Genomic DNA, 18,695 nt, shown 5'->3' with positions numbered 1-18,695 from the left:
TGTTCTCACCTCTCCACACCAACCTCTCATTGCCCCTTCCCTCAGATCTCCCTCACTGATCAACCACTGATCTTGTGGATGAGCTGGAGTGGGCCATGTGAGGATGGATGGTGACAAGGACAGATTTTCCCCCTTTTTTTGTGTTTTTTCCCAGTTTTAATTCCCACGGTGAACAGTGGAGTTCTGCCCCCCTCTGCTGGAAAAGCTCAGCACCTCCAGCTGAGATCCTTGAATATCCTGAGCTGGAAGGCACCCACAAGGATCAGCAAAGTCCAACTCGTGTCCCTGCATGGGACAACCCCAAAGAATCCCATCATGTGTCTGAGAGTGTTGTCCAAACTCTTCCTGAACTCTGGCAGGGTTGGTGCAGCTCTTGCTTTTCGCTTTTCAAGGCATCAGGTTGGTCATGTCCCTTTTGGGCGTGTCCAGTGACCATGAGGAGTCTAAACCTGCTCTCCTGCCCAGGTTCTCTGCACTGTCCCAGGATGGGGTGGCACTGGCTGGACCCCTGTGATGGTTTGTCCCCTCAAAGCTTGTTTTTCCCCTTTTTACTGATGCCAGGAGTGGCTGGAGCTCAGCTGAGGAACCGAACTGCACCTTCAAAGCTTCCTTCTCACTCCTGCAAAGATTTTGTGGTTGGATGAGCTGTAAAGAGCTGGAGATGCAAAGCTTGACAGGCCTCCTTTTGGCCATCAGACCATTTCTGCCTTCCCAGTCTGAGCTCAGAAGGCTGGGAATTTCTGGGAAGCTCTGGGCTTTCACTTGGCAGGGCACATTTATTCCCTGTTGGGAAAGGGATGAGTCCATTGGTTTCTCCAGCTGACCCATCCAAGAACTCATTGCTCACTCCTGGCATTCCCAACCCCATCCCTGCTGGAGAGTGAGCAGGGACAGAGCAGGCAATGGGGGCTAAATCCACCTGAGTGCAAAACCTTTCCAGAAGAGGCAGGATTTGCAGAGGCAGAGCAGAGTCCTCTATCCTTGGAACACCTGCCAGAAATTTGAGCCCAACCTATTGCAAAAAAACCCCCACGTTTCAGTTTAAATCACTCAGAGCTCCATCCCCTGCTATGGTCCTGCTTTTTCCTGCCTCCAGCCTGGATGGCCCAGGGATTGTTTTACAAGTAATGAACCCAAGGAGCTGGAAATGCATCAGTGAACAGAGCACCAGGCTGAGTTTCTCCTGGTGCTCTCTGTTGCTGAGCGCTGGTTTTCTCCCTGCTGAAGCCTCTTTGGAGGTCAAGGAGAGCTGAGTGAGGGTTTAGAGATTTCTTTACCTTGTCCTCACTTGCCTCAGCTCTTCTGTGCTTATCATTTCTCAGAAATGGGTGGGAATGCGATTCCCTCCTGTTTCAACAGCCTTGCTCTCAGCTGTGCCCCACAAGAGCCCTCCTGAACAACCCACAGTCCCACCAGGGACTGCTCCCACCTCGTGGGCTGCGTGTGACTCAACCTGAGGTGCCAAACAACTCCCTCAAAACGCCTCCCCGTTCTCCACATCCAACCCCTCTTCTGCAAAGACTTTTTCTTAATCAAGTAAGCCCAAATGGCTGACAGAACCCAACTTTCAGAGGGCAGCAGGTGCTTGTGCTGCCCATAAACCAAAGAAGGCAAAGCACAAAGCAGTTGAAGCAGAATATTTCAAAGTTTTATTGTATAAATCTACAAAAGTCTTTGCTACAATAGCAAATAGAGTGTAGCACTATTCTATTGACAGGTTCTAGTGGCTTGGGGGGTGATCTTGTAACTCCAACATGACACATGAGGAATAAACTGCCTGATACAGTCACATCCAGGGCAAGTGATGTTGGCTTACAAAGACCTTTGGCTTCAACCCCTACAACCTGCAGCGATTCAGAGGGTTTGCCTTTTGTACAAGGTCGCTGGAATTAAGAAGATCTCTAGTAAAAATAAAAACTCTAAAGAAGTTTTGTCAGAGTTCCAATGTAAAAACCCCCCGGAGAAGGAGGAAAAAAAAATGCAGTGGTTGAAATCTGCTGAAGTTTCAGAGACAAGACACATCCACACTTCTTCACTCACGTGGCTCTGCCCCAAGGAAAATAAACTACCAGCCCTTCCTGGAGAGGCTGGTAATAGAAACCAGGCTGCTACAAGTAAAGCTCCAGTTTGCCAGGAGCAACAATTGAAATAAAATCAGTCCAGGAGATTCAGTTCTTCACACTCCAAAAAAGTCAGCTGAAAAATGTGTAAACCCCAGGACCAAACAACCAAGTAGCACAGACAGGCTAATTCATTAAAAAGGCAGGAAAGCCTCTGGAAAATAAAATAAAATAAAATGCCTATTGAGGCAGACAAGTCCCTTGAAAGGGACTGTGAAAATTAAGCACCTCAAAATCAAACATCATTCCGACCTTGAGATGATGCCTGTGGAGTCTGGCTTGACATGGTTTTTCCAGAATTTTCCGGTCCTGGCCATTTTTGCTGAGCCTTGTTGGAATGTACCTCGGGTCCACCCCAGAACGGAGCTGAGGTGGATTTGTTTGCCCGCCACGCACCCCCACAGTGACACACCCACACCCCCACACACACCCACCCACCCAGGACAGCTGGCTCTGGAAGAGAGAGGAACCAACTGGACCTCTTGAGCTGAGATGTGAACCAAAACTGCCTCGTGCGACTCACTCGTCTCTTTGGGTTCCCTGGGTCTGGATGGAAACCAGTCCCACCACCAGAGCCAGCACAAGAACCCCAGTTCTTGCAGTAACTCTGGCCCCACGCAGGTCCAGAGAGCTCCTGCTGCCTCCCAAGACAGCTGTGCAGGCTCCAAGAGTTCAGACAAGCATCAGGAGCATCGGGATGCTTCCCCGAAACCTCCGGAGCCCTTTGAGGTTTGAAACTGGTACCCGCATGAAATGAAGCTCCCCTGCCCCCCCAAAAAAAAACTCAGGAAAAATGAGTTACAGCATTGACAGCCTGGAGGGTTCGTAGCCTAAGAAGGGTCAGCCTTTTGGCAAAGTTAATCAGGAAAGTTTTTTGTTTTGGAGCTGAGAATCTGGTGAAGAGCTCTTGAGGTGAGTCCCCAGCGGCCCCAAATTGCAGAGGTTTGGTGTTGTCTCAGCACACAGTCAGCACAAGCCCAGCATCCTTGCTGTCCCCAAAACCTGGGCTTGGTTCTTCTCTTCTGGCCTCTTGACTTCTCCTCCCATTCTCAGCACTTTCTTCTGTGCTTGGAACACCTGGAGCAGCTCAGATTTTTCTTTGTGCTGTTGGAAGTGGCTTCACCCTTTCATTGGGGCTCTCAGCACCTTGAACACAGGGAGGCTCTTTGGTGCAGGAATTGCCCTCTGTCTTCCTGAAGCTTCTTCCCTGGGAAAGCTCTTGGACACAGAGAAGGAAGCTCAGCAACAGCAGCAGGGATTGCTGTAAAAGAGAGAAAAAAAAATGCAGCAGCTCTGATTAGATCTCTAAAGAGGAGAATAAAGGGGATTTCTCAGGAGATGGGATTAGATTTAGCTGTGCCCATGAAGAGCCTGCAGCCTGGAGGACCCACCAGATATTGCTGATCAGCAGGGCTGAGGTCTGAGGACCAGCACAGATGTTTGTACTGGGGCTGTTCAACATCTCAGGGCACAGGGGAGGCTGAGAAAGGTCCACAGGGTGAGATGGGAGGTAATTACCTGTGCCAGTCGTTCCTTCAGCTGGTGGAGTTGGCAGTCGGTGGCTGTGGACCCCGAGAGCAGGTCTGATGTCAAGTCCTTGGGTTTGAAGGTTTTGCTGGGCCTTTCCTTCCAATTCCTGGGTGCTGTGAAGTGATTCCTTCTCCGAGGAGGATCGGAGTGAGTCACTGCAGCCAAGAGGAGATCATGTTTGTAATGCCTGGCCAGCTCATCCTCAGCAGTGACACCCACTCCCCCATCACTCATCCCAGGGCATTAGTGAGAAATGTTCCTCTCTCTGCAGGCAGAGCTGCTCACAAACCAACTCACTCCCAGCAAGTGAGAGGAGGGCCCCCACATTCCCAAGGCAGGCTCCTCTCAGGGATGCAGAGCAGACCTGCATCTCCTTTGGGCTGTGCATGGACCTGTGGTGTGTCATCCCAGCCCAGAGCTTCGTGTGGCAGGTCCTCAGGGAGAGCTAATGAAGAAGCTTCCCATTTCCTCCTCGTATTTATGAGAAAGTGCAAGATCCTGCCCTCCCTGGAAACTTTTCCCACTCCTTGTCCTGCCTTTCCCATTTGGCTGCCTCTCCCTTCCCCTTTCTCCCAACCCTGATGCCTCATGTCCCATTCCAGGCTAGTTTTTATCCCAGTGCAAGCTTCCTGCTGGATGGGCTGTGGCTAATTTAGGTCTGAGAAGAGAATGCAGAGGATGCCCTTACCTTCAGCCTCTTGGAAGGAGTCACACCCAAGGCCTTCTGAGCCACCAGTGCCATGTGTCCCTGCTGTGACAGTGCCAGGAGCATCCCAGGGTCGCTCCTGCTGCTGCATCCCCGCTCCTCACTGCACTCCTGCACAGGTGCTGTTCATCTGGGCCGGTGGTGAATGCAGATGATGCTCAGGATGCTGCTCCAGCCTCCAGAAGCTTTGAAGAACCAAACCTGGTTGAATGTCTTTCATCTCTGAAGTCCCATCCTCAAACTCTGGCCACAGGTGAGCGCTGATCATTTACCGGAAAAAGTCACAAAGTCCAAGCCCACCTCCACCCACGGTGAGATGTTGTAGGAAGTTCTTAGTGAGCAGACACTGCTCTGTCCTCAGGTGCTCCAGGACAGGGATTCCAGGCTTTCCAAGAGCTTTTTGAGCCTGTCTGTGTGAGCAGAAGTTCTTTGCTGGAGCTGTGCTGGGCACGCACGTCCTCTCTTCACTTCTCTTTGCTTTTAGGTGGCAAAAGCTGCTGTTGCCTCCACACACCAGCGTGGACTCGATTTGCTGCTCTGGGGATGTTTTGCTCTGAATTTGGGATGTGTTTGTTTGTTTTGTTCAAAGAATAAGGATTTGGGTTTCCCTTCCCCCCACCCTCTCAAAAGAGCTCTGGTGCCTCCTCTCCCCTCCTGGCCTCTCTCTGGGAAAGGAAGCAGACTGCTCCTTCCATAAATGAGCCCAGAATTTAATTAGGAAATCTGTTTCCTGCTGAATGCACAGGATAATGTGCAGGGAAAGGGTGAAATTTGCCTCTGCACTGCAGTGGCCTTGATTGGAACGAGCAGAAACTAAGACAAGGAGTAAACCAATAAAGCCTCTGGAGAGGAAACACACTAAAGCAGGTATTAGGTGCAGTGAAATGAAAACCACCAAAAATAATCCAGATTCTTAAAGCTTTCAGCTCCTGAAGTAATAAGAATTTTTTTTTTTCTTCTCAGAACAACAAAAAAAATAATCGAAAAAATTTAATTTAATCCTTTGGAGCGAGTAAGAGCAGGAGATTGCAAAGAGAGAGCAGAAGCCTGGTGGTTAATCAGAAACAGGCAAGGGTCAAAAGAAAGCCGTGTCCTCAGGACAGGGACACCTCCTGAGAAGAGGGAGGAGAGAAGGAAAAGGAGAGATCCAGCTGGGTAGGAACCCTCAGCCAATTGCTGCACTCGAGCGAAGCCCTGGAGAGCCGCCAGCGCCGAGCGGCCGCTCCACAAGTTGGGAATTGTCTCTGGTTTCTTGTCAGGGGTCTCATAAAATGTTCAGTTCCCCCCAAGGGTGCCAGCAGGGTCTCCAGCACCACTGCATTGCAGGGCTCAGCTGAGGGGGGGCGACCCCACCCCGAGGTGCCTGTGCCCCACCACCTCCCTCCCCCCGTGAGCAAAGGTAACCCCCCTGCTCTGGGCTCTTGGGCTGAGCACACCTCATGTCCCGTCTCAGCCAGAGCCTCTCCCCGAGGAGAAGCTTCCTAAATAAGCCCCCTTCTCCCTTGCACTTCACCCAGACCGCTGCAGGGCAGCTCATATGACGGTGGCCGGGGGGCTGGGGGGCTCGGGTTGGGTCCCGTTGCTCGGCACGGGACTGGCAGTGGTCGAGGGGGGCACGGTCTCCACGGAATCCCCTGCCTGCACCTCGGGGGTCCTCTGTGGGCTGGGCTCCTCGGAGTGCTCCATGTTGCCCTGGACCTCCTTCCCTCTTTGGATCAGCTGCTCTAAGGTCTTGGGCAAGGGGTAGCTCAGGAAGCGCTTCAGTTTGGGCTGGAGGGTTCCTACCACGTACTGGATAATCTCCTCCTCATCTGCATCGACATAGAGGGTCTGATACAAGTCCCTCTTGCGCCAAAGGAACTGATCCAGGGGCTCCCCCTCTTTCTGGGGCAAATCCAGCTCCCTTTTGATGGCATCCCTAGTCAGGGTGCCCTCGCTGTACTGCAGGAACTCCTTCTTGAACTCCACCCAGTTCTTGACAGAGTCCTGTTTGTATTCCCACCACTTTTTAGCTGGGCCATTCATGTGGTTTTGGATCTGAGACAGCCAATACTCCTCAGTCCCACCCACCTGCTTTAAGTATTCCTCCAAGTGGCTCAGGAACTCCCGGGGATCCTCAAACACCTGAGTCTCCACCGGGGAGGTCGGAGCATCCTCGGACACGGAGACCCACTGGTAGGAATCGTGGCCCTGGGGGATGCTGGGCACCTCCCCGGGGGGAGGGGTCAGGGCATACATTTGGCTCATGTCGAGGGCATAGTCATAAATCTCCCCCTCACCTGGCCTGATCTCGGGGCCTCCCACCCCCACGGACACCGTCTGCTTGCCCTGGTCCCCAGGGCAATATTTGCCCCCCATGGACTCCAGGCGGTCAGCCCACTTTTCCAGGCGGAAAAACACCTCCTTCCAAACATTCATCTCCCTCTTGACCCACCTCTCCAGGTGGGCAATGGTCTCCTGGCACCTGGCCAGGCAGGCCTTGATGGACTTCTTCCACCTCTGGTTTTCAGTCGGGACATGGTCCTCTAAGTTGTTCTCCAACTTCCCCACGGATTTCTGCAAACCCTTCAGCTCCCGCTCCACCTGCTTGGAGACCTCGGTCAGGAGGTGCCTGTGGGTCCTCCTGACGTGCTCCAGCATCTCTGCCCTGCACTTCCCAATCTGCAGGATCACATTGGGCTTGTTGGCCACTCCACGGTGCCCCTGGAAGGAGTGGATGCCCGCGTTGGTGACATTATCCAACTGCATGGCCGCGACCGTGCGAGTGTCAAAACAGGCAAAGAACTGGGTTATGAGCCCTGGCACTGGAGCTGGCTCCCAAAAACCCCCACCACGGCACTTCCTGAGAGACACACAGAGACTCCTAAACCCCCCTCCAAGGACTTTTCCACACAAACACAACCAAATCAGAAATCACCGCAGAGCGAGCCGGTCGGTCCCCGTGGATCCCAGACTGAGAGTTGGAGGCAAATTTCTCCCGGTGCCCAGCTGGAAACTCCGGTCTTGAGTGCTCAGCGTGTCCCAGAGAGAACCAGGATCCTCCAGGAACAAGGAGAGGAGTTGGATAAGACGTCCAGTCCCGCCGAGGATCTTCAACGGCGCAAAGTCCCCGCTGGAGAAAAACGCACGAAGGAGCGGCTGCAAAGATCCGGGTGATTCCTCCTCAGGTAAAACTTGGTGAGCCAGGAAGAAACGCTTTTCCACTAGAGATGCAAAGAGCTGCTTCTCTTCCCTGGCTGAACTGCCACTAGTCCAGGCTCCTCCATCTACTTATACTCCGCAGGGCTCAACATGTGGGTGGTGCTCTGCCTCCTCCCGCACTCTCAGCGCAGCGCTCATTGGAGGAGAAGCGGGGCCGGTGTCTGTGGCAACCCAGATTTTGGCAGCCTCCCCTCGCTTCCCACCCCCTCGCTCACGCCCCCAGACTCGACGCGAGAAGCACTTGAAAGGTGCTGGAGACAGTTGGAGGGATGGATGAGTAATCGCACCTTCCGCCTCTCGGGCTGCGGGAAAAGCACTTATTCATTCCACAACTATTTACTCAGCAAGGTCACCCTTAACGTGCTTTCCCCTGGCAGGGCTCACATGAGGAGGAATTCGGTGTGTCACACACGGGCAGACACCCCCCTCGGGCGCCCCCCATCCCACCCCCCCCCAAATGTTCACATACTCAGATTCACACGGGGTGAGCTCGCTCCTCATGCAAATCCCCGGGAATGGTGGTAAATCAGCAGGAAAAGAAAAGAAAAGAGGGAGAGGAAAGAAAAAAAAAAGAAAGGGGGGGAGGGGGAAGCAGAGGGGGGAAACACTCAAAGGAGCCACCTCAGCACAAAGTGGAACGCTCTGGACTTTCTCAGGCGCTGGTAGGTGGGAGTCATATCCCCACTGCCTAATTGCACCAGACCAACTGCTATCCTGGGAATATTCGGTGAGGGAAGGGGGAGGGGGTGACATCCTGGTTTTTACATGGAATTAAATCCGCCCATCAAAAGCCTGTTCCGTACTTAGCTTTGAATCAGATGCTTAACGAGGGAGCCAACCCACAAGCGCAGATGAAGCCACATTTGTTCTTCCCTCTTGACAAAGCAGGAAAAGCCGACCATAAAAGGAGCCTCCGGGTCTTACATAAGCCAGAGATAAAGGATTCCCTAATCTGAGAGAGTTTCCCTGCCGGAACACCCTGGGAGAGGTGCTGAGGGGATCTGGGGCTTCTCCGTGACAGAGGTCGGAGGCAGTGGGATGCTGATTCATTAAAATCACCTTAAAATGGGTTTTAAGCCTGTTGGCAGTGGAGGGGGGGAGGATGGGGGTACCTGGGGGTGGTGGGCACTGTGCCAGGGAGGATTAGGATGGATCCTCACTCCCACGTGTTTCCTGGTGGGAATGCAGCCACCTTGGAAGAGACAAAAGAGGAGGAGAAGGAGAATCTTTCAGTAAAGTCCCGCTGGAAGGAGGTCTCAGTGACCTCAGGTTAAAGCAGAGACCCCTTGGAGCAAACTGGTGGTGGCTGAGCTGGAGGGCACGAGGGACAGGGATTCCCTTTCCCCTCATATCCATATGGTGCAGGAAGGGATGTGTCTGCTCCTTACCAGGTGATGGCACAGGGACAGACTCAGGGTCTCAGGACACAGGGCAGTTATTTGGGACAGCAGCAAGATGACCTAGAAAGGCTGTGTGGTTTGGTTGAAGGGGGAGTGACAGTGAGTGGGGAAGGCAACAAAATGCAGAATTCCTAATCCAGCAGAGCCTCCCGATGCCACTTCTTCCCCCACACATATTATGACACTTATTTGACTGCCCTCTCTTTTCCTTACTCCTCCACTTTCACCCAGTTTTCCTAAGCATGAAATTTTAGGACATCTGTGTTTTCTGTTGGGAAGAAGTCTAATGTCAATCATCCGAGGGTTTGGGACAGATCTGAAGCCTTTTATGCTGTCTCTGTACCCCAGAAAACCTCCCTCAAACCTGCATTGCCAGTAAGAGAGAATATGAATTGGAGAGACTGTTGCATGACACAGACCCTGCTGCCTCCCTTTCCTTCTCCCTTTTGATTCCCCTCTCTTTTTTGGGGGTAAAATCACTGATCTGAATGGCCTCATTTGACACTTAGCTCTGGTCATAGGATTTTGGGATTACTGAGGATGAAAGGGACCTCAGGAGGTCTCCAGCTCAACCTCCTACTCTAAAGTTGAGTCAGCTGCTGGGTCAGGTGAGATGGTTCAGGTTTCAGATTTTGAAAACCCCAGGGATGGGGGTTGCTCAAAGGGAAAACCTTTCTCCTTGTACCCAAACTGAGTGTCTTGTTTGAATTTACACCCAATGTCTGTGAAGATCCTGGTTCCACCTCCTTGATAACCTTCCCACTGCAGTTAGGACCCTCAAATCCATCACTTCTCCGGGCTGGACAGGCCCTGGTCCCACACCAGGCAGGTGCTCTGACCATCTCAGTGGCCTGAACACCTTCCATTTGACCACTGTCTTGTCCTAAGAGGGCTAAGTCTGATTGCAGCAGCTCAATATGATCTAAAATGCCCTGACTAGAGGGGTGTAATCCCTTCCATTGATCTCCTGGTTGTCCTCACGCTCCCACACTCCAGAATAGTTTTTTTCCCTGCCAGGATCATCCTCAGCCTGCTGTGCCCCAGCACTCCCAGGTCCAGCTCTGCCAGGGACTCTTTCTTCCCAGGCACAGAATTAATCCTTGCTGAATATCATCCTGCTTCCCTTGGCCCTTCCCTCCAGCTTTTCCAGGTCTCTGGGTTAATCTCATTCACAGAGCTCTTCTAATCACTCTCCTGATGCTGTGGAGGTGGTGGGGGAAGCAGGAGAAGTGAGGAGGGATTGGGGGTTTTCCTTCTGGACCTGCTGGGGAAAGAGCTGCTGATTAAGACATGTGTGATAAGCATTTTCATTGTGTTTCTAATTAAGGGAAGGTGAGTGGGAAGAGGAGGAGGAGAGAGGGGAGCCGGAAGCAAAGGGAGGAGGGAGATGCTGGGAGGTGATGGAGGGAGACAGTTTGAGGCAGACAGGCAGATTCCAGGCACTGAGACACAGACAGGCATGGAAGGACAAGATCCATGGACTGGGGCAGGAGGGGAGGAGGCTCAGAAGCCACAGCAGCTTCATCCCAGGGTTTCACAAAGGAGAAGCCGGAATTCTGTTGGAAATACCTGCTCGGTCTCAGGGGAGCTGTCAATGAGGTGGCCAGAGCAGACAGCAGGGCTTGTGGTCCTCTGGGTGGCCACAGGAGGTGCAAGGCCAAGAAGAACAGGAAGGGAAGAGGGAAGTGGGTATGAGGGTGATCAGCAAGCAGTTTCCTCCCAAAAAGCTGAGCAGGAGGCAAGGGAAGGAGAGAAAACAGCAAAGAGCCACATCTCAGAGCTCAGCAGGGCTGGTGTCAACGTGGGTTGTCTCCCTAGAGCTTCCTGAGAACAGTTTTAAACCACAGCAGATTAGGACCAGACCAAAAAAAAACGAGGAGAGAGAAAGAGAAGAGCCAGCAGAGGCATTAGAGGCAGCAAAAGGAGCACATGGTAGTGAGGCAGGAGAACCCACGAGGGGATGGGGACCAGGAGAAGGGACACTGAGGCCCAGCCAGCACTGGCACCTTCCCCACTGCTGTCACTTTGCACCCAGAGCCTCGTGTCCCTCACCCCCTCAGCATCAATGCAGGGTGTGAGGTTTTACTGCCTTAGAGCAAATGTGTTGGGGGCTTGGAGGGTTCTTTTTTTAGGTTGACAACCCTTTGCCACCTCATCTGGACGAGTGTTTTGCTTGGATCCACCTTCTGGCAGCACATTTCATTCCAGCTTGGAGTTGAGCCCGAGCCAGATGAACCTGGTAGGGGAGTGAGAGAGAAGGGGGAGATCCCAGGGCTTGGGAAAGTTTGTGGTGCAGCTGATTTGTGCTGCTTTTTTAGAGCCAGAGGCTCTGGAGAGCTCTGGAGGAGGCTGGAAATGCTGGATCACCCTCCTGTGGTGCCAGGATCCCTCTCCAATTATTCCTTGGGATGTGCATTGTGTTCCTTCTCTGAACTGCTGCCTGGAGGACCATTTCTTTCACCCAGGACCCAAAGTTAGACCTGTGGGAAGTTGAGCCCATATCCTTGCAGGAACTAATATTTCCTACTGGTGAACAAGGGATTTTCTGCATTATCCTACATTTGCTGTGCTAGAATTTTCCTTTTCCCTTCCAGAATTGTTTCCTCCCACAAGAAAAAAAAAAGAAGAAAAAAAAAGAAAATAAAGAATTAAAATTCCCCCTTTCTGCCTCCACATCCTTTTAATCCCTTTTGACCCTCCTATAGCTCACCAGACAAAGCTGCCCAGTCGTTTGTTTGGTAGTAAAAACCCTCAAGCAGGCAATAAAATGAGAAGAAAACCAAGGTATTGGGCTTTTAAATTTGTAAAGAAAGAAACAGAGTGGGGTTGAGGGGAAAGAATAACCCATTTAATTTGCACCATACGTGTCTATTCATCCGTGCCCAGCTCTGGAACACTTTATTGCACTCAAACCACGGAGTTTTGCATTCAAAACAGGGTTCACGTCAGTGGCTCCATTGTTCCTGGCCACCCATCATCCCCCAGAACGTCACTGGCAAGGTGTGGAATCAACTGGGGATCCGAGGGCACCCCCCCTCACCAGCACCACCATCAATATTAACCACAATAATGATAATTGTCATCAGTGCCACTCCTCCTGCTGCAGAGAGGAGCCTGCAAGTTCTCTCCTTATTCCTTTTCATCTGGAAAGCCCTACTTTGAGGGAAAGGGAGAGTGCTTTGTTTTCGGGCTAAAAATATCTTCTGTGTTTTATAATTCTCTCCTCTCCTTCTTTAATGAGATGTTTGTTGGTTTTTTTCCTTTCCTCGCTGGGCAGAGGAAATGTTAATGAGTCTCTATCTGCTCGTGTTGCTTTTTTTTCCTGCCTCCTCAGTCCTGCCCGAGGCTACAGCGGGGAAGTCGAAGGAGGCAGCAGGATTTTTCACACCTTGCTCTCGGTTGTTACGACCCTCATGAGGTCAACACAAACATAAAGACATCTCCAAATGAGCCTCGTTTGTCTCACTGAGGAGCTGGCAGAGAGCAATCCTTGCCAGGGCAAAGGGCCCGATTCACGCCTGGGCTGTGACATTTTCTCTGCCCCAGCGTTTTCCAGCTGAATTTGACCCACTTTTCACCTCACACTTGACTCCTCGCCCACCTGCCTCCCTCTTTGGGGTGTCCCTCTGAGTGTTCCAAGAGAAGTTTATGGGTTTAGTGCTTTTTTTTTACCCCTCCTCCTCGGCAGCAAACGCTGAGAATGGCAGGTCTGCTAAACAAGGGAAAGCTGTGGGGTGGCTGTGAAGCTCACAGAGTCCCACCAGTCCAGGAGAGCTTTGCTCCTCATCACCCTCATCACCTGCCAGGAGGATGTGCCCACGCTGATCTCTGAACCCTCTGTGGTCCTTGGAGCCGATTCCACCCTCCCCTGCAGCCCTGCCTTTGATTTTCCATTTCTCTCTGGGTTTCTGAGCTCGGTGGTGGTGGTGGAGGAGGAGCACTGGGAGGTCACAGCCACTCAGGGAAAATGGGACATTGTCCTCGGTGGTGGCATCAAATCCTACCCGTGGTGATGACTTCCTTGGTGAGCCTGGAAGCTTTTGGCAGCACCAGCTACTCAGGTGATGAGGAGAGAAGGGCTCAGACTGTTTTTCCTTCTCCTGCTCCTCACATGCATCTTGCTGATCCCATGGGTGAATCCATGTTAAGCTCCTCTTTCACTTCTCTCAGCACCTACATGGATTTTTTTCCTCCTGGGAAGGACTCCAGAGGTGGTGAGAGCCCTGGTTTTCCACCATGGGAAGATTTCCAAGCTGTAGATTCCCTGCTGTGGGCCGTGGGCAGGAGGGAGCAATGGGATAATGCTGTGGCCATATGAGAAAACACTGCCTTGTTGTGGTTGGGAGCAGCCAGAGCCATGGAGATTCCACCACAGCCCCTTTTCCACAACAAATTCCATGGTCCTACCTCTCCTGTGAGTGGCAACAGCTCTGTTACCATGAGGGATATGCCAGAGGAAGTTAAGGAACGCTCAGGGAATGGAAGCAGAAGCCTCTTTGCACATGGAATTGCCAGGTTAGTTTGGACACCTCCATGCTAATCTCATTTCCAAGTTCCCTGTTTGCTTCCCAGTGCCTGATGCTCCTGACCTGGGTTAGACAACTCCAGATTCATAATAGGGACAAGCTAAGCAGGATTTTATCCTGTTTTCAGGATCAGATCCCTCCATCTGCAGATATCTATAGTTTAAGCTTCTGTTCATCCAAACATTTTCCTCTCTGCCTGAGCCATGGATCAGTTATTAACTGGGTGAATAGATGAGTAGTTTATCTTCACAAGCCACCTCCCAAATGCTTTATTTTCCCTCATTCAAACTGAAATCCAAAGGATTTTCAAACCTGTCAAGGATTTGGCCACAGAGGTGTCTTTGGACAACACCCCAGGCAGGTTCAGAGCCTGATCTTGCAGTAGGATTTCCATCCAGGTCTCAGTGCTGGGACATTCCTAAAGGAAAAGGAAAAAAACAAATGCTTTATTAGAACTCATCTTGTGGAGGTTGTGGCTCTTTGCAGTGGGATCCATTAAAGCATCACAGAGGGACACAGAGCATTTCCACAATTCCAGAGGGACACAAGGATGCTGTTCCCAGCCAAATCCACGTCTCCACGTCAGTCCTCAGCTCTCTGCTCTCACAGAGAAGACACAAACTAGGCCACTGCTCACCTATTTTTAACAATTCTATCCCTGAGTTGTGACTCGATTTACCTTTATTTCCCACGTTTCCCTTTTGCTTCTCCTGATTTCTTTCTCTTCTTTCTGTCCCCACTGAGCATCGCTGTTCACAGAGGATTTCCTCTCAGCATCTTTGCTTTCTGCCTCTGATCTCCCCGAGCCACAGGGAGCCACGGCTGGAATCAGGGCAGGAATTGTGTCTCCTTGGCTCCAGGAAACGAGGGAGCAGCTGCCTCCCGTGGGGATGGGGAGGCTGCAGCACCAGTGACAGCAGGGGTGAGGTTGGGTCACTTCTGGAGCCTCCGTTCAGCTCCTCCTCGTCCCAGCTTTTCCATTCCTGTTCTTGAAGTACCTGTAAATGAGGGGTGGATAATTAGGAACAGCAGGGAAGCTTGAGGGAAACAGAAGGATGTGAAAAGCAAGCAGCAGAGCAGGTTGATTCCTTCTTTCTGGATCTGTGAGGCCCCAACCAGCACTAAAAGCCATCTTGGACCAGGGCTGGCAGGAGCTGGGGGACAGTTGGTGTGTAAAGCACTCCAGGAGTTTTCCTTCCCCAGAAATCCCATCACAGCCTCTTGGTGTATCATTCCCACCCCACTGAACACAACTTGGTGGTCTCAGGCTGGAGATCTGGGAATCCTGGAATGGTTTGGGTTGGAAGGGACCTGAAAGATCATGGAATTCCAACCCCCTTCCATGGGCAGGGACACTTTCCACTGTCCCAGGTCGCTCCAAGCCCCATCCAACGTGGCCTTGGACACTTCCAGGGATGGGGCAGCCACAGGAGTGATCCTGACACAAGGATTTTCCTTGCTTGTCTCCATGTGATTATGGGAATTTACTCCATTCCCTTCTCCTCATAGAGGTTGTCTCTCAGTAAGGGCTGGTCCTGACTGGAAAATGTCATTTGTCCCCACAGAGATTTTCAGCTTTAGCTGGGTCAAAATTGAGGGGAGGGGGAAAAATAATAGAAGGAGACTAAGGGGGGAAAAAGAAAGGAAAAAATAAGAGAAAATAAAAGCAGAGAAAAAAATGAAAAAAAAAAAGAAAGAAGGAAAAAGGGAAATAAAGAATAATAATAATAATAAAAGAATAAAAAAGAGAAAATAAAGGGGAGAAAAAATAGAGAAAAACAGAAAGGAAAAAGGAAAAAAGAGGAGGTCGAAAATAGGAAAAAGAAGAGGGGGGAAGGGAAAATGAAAGGGGAGGGAAAAGATGGGTTAACAAAAAGAAAGGAAAAAAGGAAGAAAAGGGGAAAAAAAGGAAAATAGGAAAGGAAAAAAGAGAAAAAATAAGAGAAAATAAAAGAAGGGGACAAAAAGAAATGGGGGAAAAAAAGAGCAAAAAGGAAAATTGATAAAAGGAGGAAACAGGAAAATGGGGAAAATGGAAAAATAAGAGAAAATAAAAGAAGAGGAGAAAAATGGGGAAAAAAAAGGGGAAGAAGGAAAAAGGAAGAAACAGGGGAAAAAAAGGGAAAAAAATAAGAGAAAGTAAAAGAAGGGAGGAAAGACAGGGGGAAAAAGAAAGGAAGGAGGAAGGAAGGAAAATAGAAAAAAAAAAGAGGAAAAATGAGAGAAAATAAAAGGGGAGACAAAAATGTGAAACAAAAAGAAAGGGAAAAAAAGGAAAAAAGGGAGAAACAGGAAAAAAGGGGAGAAAAGTAAGAGACAAGAAAACAAGGGGAGGAAAAAAAAGAGATGGGCCAAAAAAAGAAAGGAAAAAAGGAAAAAGGGAAAAAATAAAATAGGAAATAAACAAACAAACAAACAAACAAATAAATAAATAAAAAGGGAGAAATTAGGGACTACAATTGTAGCCAGAGTTATTTATGCCTCATTTTAGTAATAAAGAACCATCAGGCTTGAAGATTTTTTTTTTTTTTTTAATGCCACTCAGGCACGACCTGGTCAGGGATTATAGGGATTATCCCGCTTTGGGGTTATTGGCACGGCACGGCATGGGATGGGATGGCCCTGCCCTGTCCCGGGGCTCCCGATTCGAGCCCGGCAGATGCCGGGGAGGCGGCGGCTGCTCATTCCCGGCACGACAGGATGGAGCTCTCCATGGATCCTGGCAGGAATGTTGCAACAGCGACAGGGAAGGGATGTTGTGTGGGGAGATGCAGCAGCTTCTGGCCGACCCAGAGGGGCTTTCTCTGCCCATCGCCGCCTTTTCTCTTCTCGGGACACAAACCGGGACCTCCCCACCGACCTTGCCGGAGGAATCCCATCCCGGGCTGCGGGGCGGGACGGGGTGTCCCGGATTTCCCGCCTGGCTCCCCCATTTTTCCGTTTTCCAGCGGCCGGGTTTGGCTGCGGGGAGGGAGGGGAGGGCGAGGCGGCGATGGCTCCGCGCTGAGGGGGTTCCTTGAGGAGAAGCCGAGGTCAGGATCCAGTGCATCCATCACCCGGAGAGCCGTGAGCCACCCCCGAGTGAGACACCGGGGTGGGCGGGATGCGGGGGAGAAGGGCAGAGTGGGAGCAGGGAGACAAAAGGGATGAGTGGTGGGGTGTGTGTGTGTGTGCCGGGGGATCTGCCGCACGCTCCTGCCTTTCTCCCACCTGCCTGGGAGCTTTCCAGGTGCCGGGGGAGCTTTCCAAGGGGGAAAAAGCCAGCCACGGGCAGCGCTAAAATAGGGATGCTGTGGGCACGGCACCCCCAATGTGGGGACTGCTCTGGGAGGGGGGTTATAGGGATTTTGCCTCCTCCTCAGGCACTGAATCAGGGAAGGGGGGTAGTTCCTGCAGTGCTGCTTTGCTCAGAGCCAGGAAGGCTCCCTGAAGGGATCATGCAATCCTGGAATGATTTGGGTTGGAAGGGACCCTAAAGATCATCTGGTTCCAACCCCCTGCCTTGGGCAGGCCCACCTTCCACTGGAGCAGGTTTCTTAAAATTATGCTTGGGTAGGAGGGGAAATGCTAAGATTGAGGGCTTTGTGACCCCCACAGTGAACACAGGCAGAGCCCTCCTTCCCCTCCACTGTTGCTCTCCAAAATCCCCCAACTCCCTTCCCAAATTTCATGAGGGGAACACAGTCTCACCAGGGCACCCCCAGGTTTCTGTCAAGGGTCATGCAGGAAGTTGACTGAACATCAAACCTCTACCCAAAGCTTCAGTTTCCCAGTTGGATGGGGTGGGAAGAGTGTCTTAAAATCACGTTTTTCACTTGTATAGAATCATGGAATTGTTATAGTTGGAAAAGATCTCCAAGATCACTGGCACAGGTTACCCAGAGAAGCTGTGGCTGCCCCATCCCTGGAAGTGTCCAAGGCCAGGTTGGAGCCACCTGGGATAGTGGAAGGTGTCCCTGCCCATGGCAGGGGGTTGGAATTCCATGATCTTTCAGGTCCCTTCCAACCCAAACCATTCTTTGATTCCATGACCATCAAGTCCAGCGTGAACCCAGCACCACTATCACGTTCACCACTGAACCATGTCCTCAAATTATTAAAAAGGAGGCTGCCACTGTCCAAAAATATCCTGGGACAGGGTTCCCTTGCTGTGAGTTGCATCAAACCACTTGCAGAACCCATCTCTTTTAACTGGGGCACGGACTGTGATTTCTCCACAGCTGAAGAGCTCTGACCCCACGTCACTCTCTGCTAACCTTCTACAAGAGCTTGACCATTTTGGATTACTGGTCAAACATCCATCAGGCCAGAACAAGGTCTAAACCTGCCAGTCTTAAATCTTAAGATTTATCCCCTTACATATGTGTCCCAGGAAAGCCAACACTATGGAATCACTTAGACTGAAAAAGACCTCTAAGACCACGGAGTTCCACCATTCCCCCAGCTTTGCCAAGGCCATCAAACCATGTCCCCAAGTGCCACATCTACACATCTCTTAAATCCCCCTGAGGGCTGTGACTCCACCACTGCCCTGGGCAGCCTTTTCCAACATCCATCTCCCTGCTCCCTGTCCATTTATCCCACAGAACAGACAGAGATCCCACAAGGAGTGACCAAGTCTGGTCCTGACCCAGAAATGCCTCATCAGATGTTCACTTAAGACACAGAGGTGAACTCACCTCATCCACTCTGGCCACCTCCGTTCACCTACCCCCAAAATCTCCTTATTTCTCTTCTCAGCTCCAAAACCAGAGAGTTTCCCCATCAGGATGAGTTTGGGGTTTGTGTTGAAGTCTTTTAGGGTATAGAGGAGACCAGTGAGGCTCAAAAACCAATTACCCACAAGCTGCCAGGAAGGGTCCTGGCTGAAAGGACACTTCTCTCCCCTTAATTTGGGCACTGAGTGGCCAGCACAGAACTTTTTTCCTCCTCTCCTTTCCTCAGGCACTTGTGCAGATTGCCTGTGGCATTTAGAGCAGCTAAAATTATCTCAATTAAATATCTCCACTGCTTTCCTTTGTTCTCTTTTTCTTTTTCTTTTTCTTTTTTTTTTTTTAATTGCTCTTTCCTTCCAGACAGCTGGAACATGTTCTTTAGACACTCTGTAAAAATAAAAGGGGAAAAAAAAAAAAAAAGAATAAAGACACCCTGCCCCAAACACCCAACAGCTTCAGCTTGGCTTTATTTAGAACAGTGGTTGAAATAAATGATG

At 51.0% G+C, this 18,695-nt stretch overlaps 1 protein-coding gene across 1 annotated transcript; it reads right to left on the bottom strand.

Moving 5' to 3' along the window:
* Positions 1-1,626: 1,626 nt before the first annotated feature.
* On the bottom strand, positions 1,627-7,590 carry ARC (activity regulated cytoskeleton associated protein). Its single transcript, XM_050313417.1, has 3 exons — positions 4,339-7,590; positions 3,639-3,805; positions 1,627-3,381 (listed from the first exon to the last, which is right to left on the bottom strand). The coding sequence occupies exon 1, from the start codon at positions 7,102-7,104 to the stop codon at positions 5,890-5,892; it is 1,215 nt and encodes a 404-aa protein (XP_050169374.1). The 5' UTR covers positions 7,105-7,590; the 3' UTR covers positions 1,627-3,381; positions 3,639-3,805; positions 4,339-5,889.
* Between the last annotated feature and the right edge of the window lie 11,105 nt (positions 7,591-18,695).

The sequence above is a fragment of the Myiozetetes cayanensis genome, unplaced genomic scaffold (assembly GCF_022539395.1).
Source record: "Myiozetetes cayanensis isolate MyiCay16 unplaced genomic scaffold, myiCay2020 scf1, whole genome shotgun sequence".
Taxonomy (NCBI): domain Eukaryota; kingdom Metazoa; phylum Chordata; class Aves; order Passeriformes; family Tyrannidae; genus Myiozetetes; species Myiozetetes cayanensis.
This window is presented reverse-complemented; position numbering and strand designations above follow the sequence as displayed.

Coding starts and splice junctions, on each gene's coding strand:
- ARC (XM_050313417.1), bottom strand. CDS start 7,104: ATGCAGTTGGATAATGTCACCAACGCGGGCATCCACTCCTTCCAGGGG.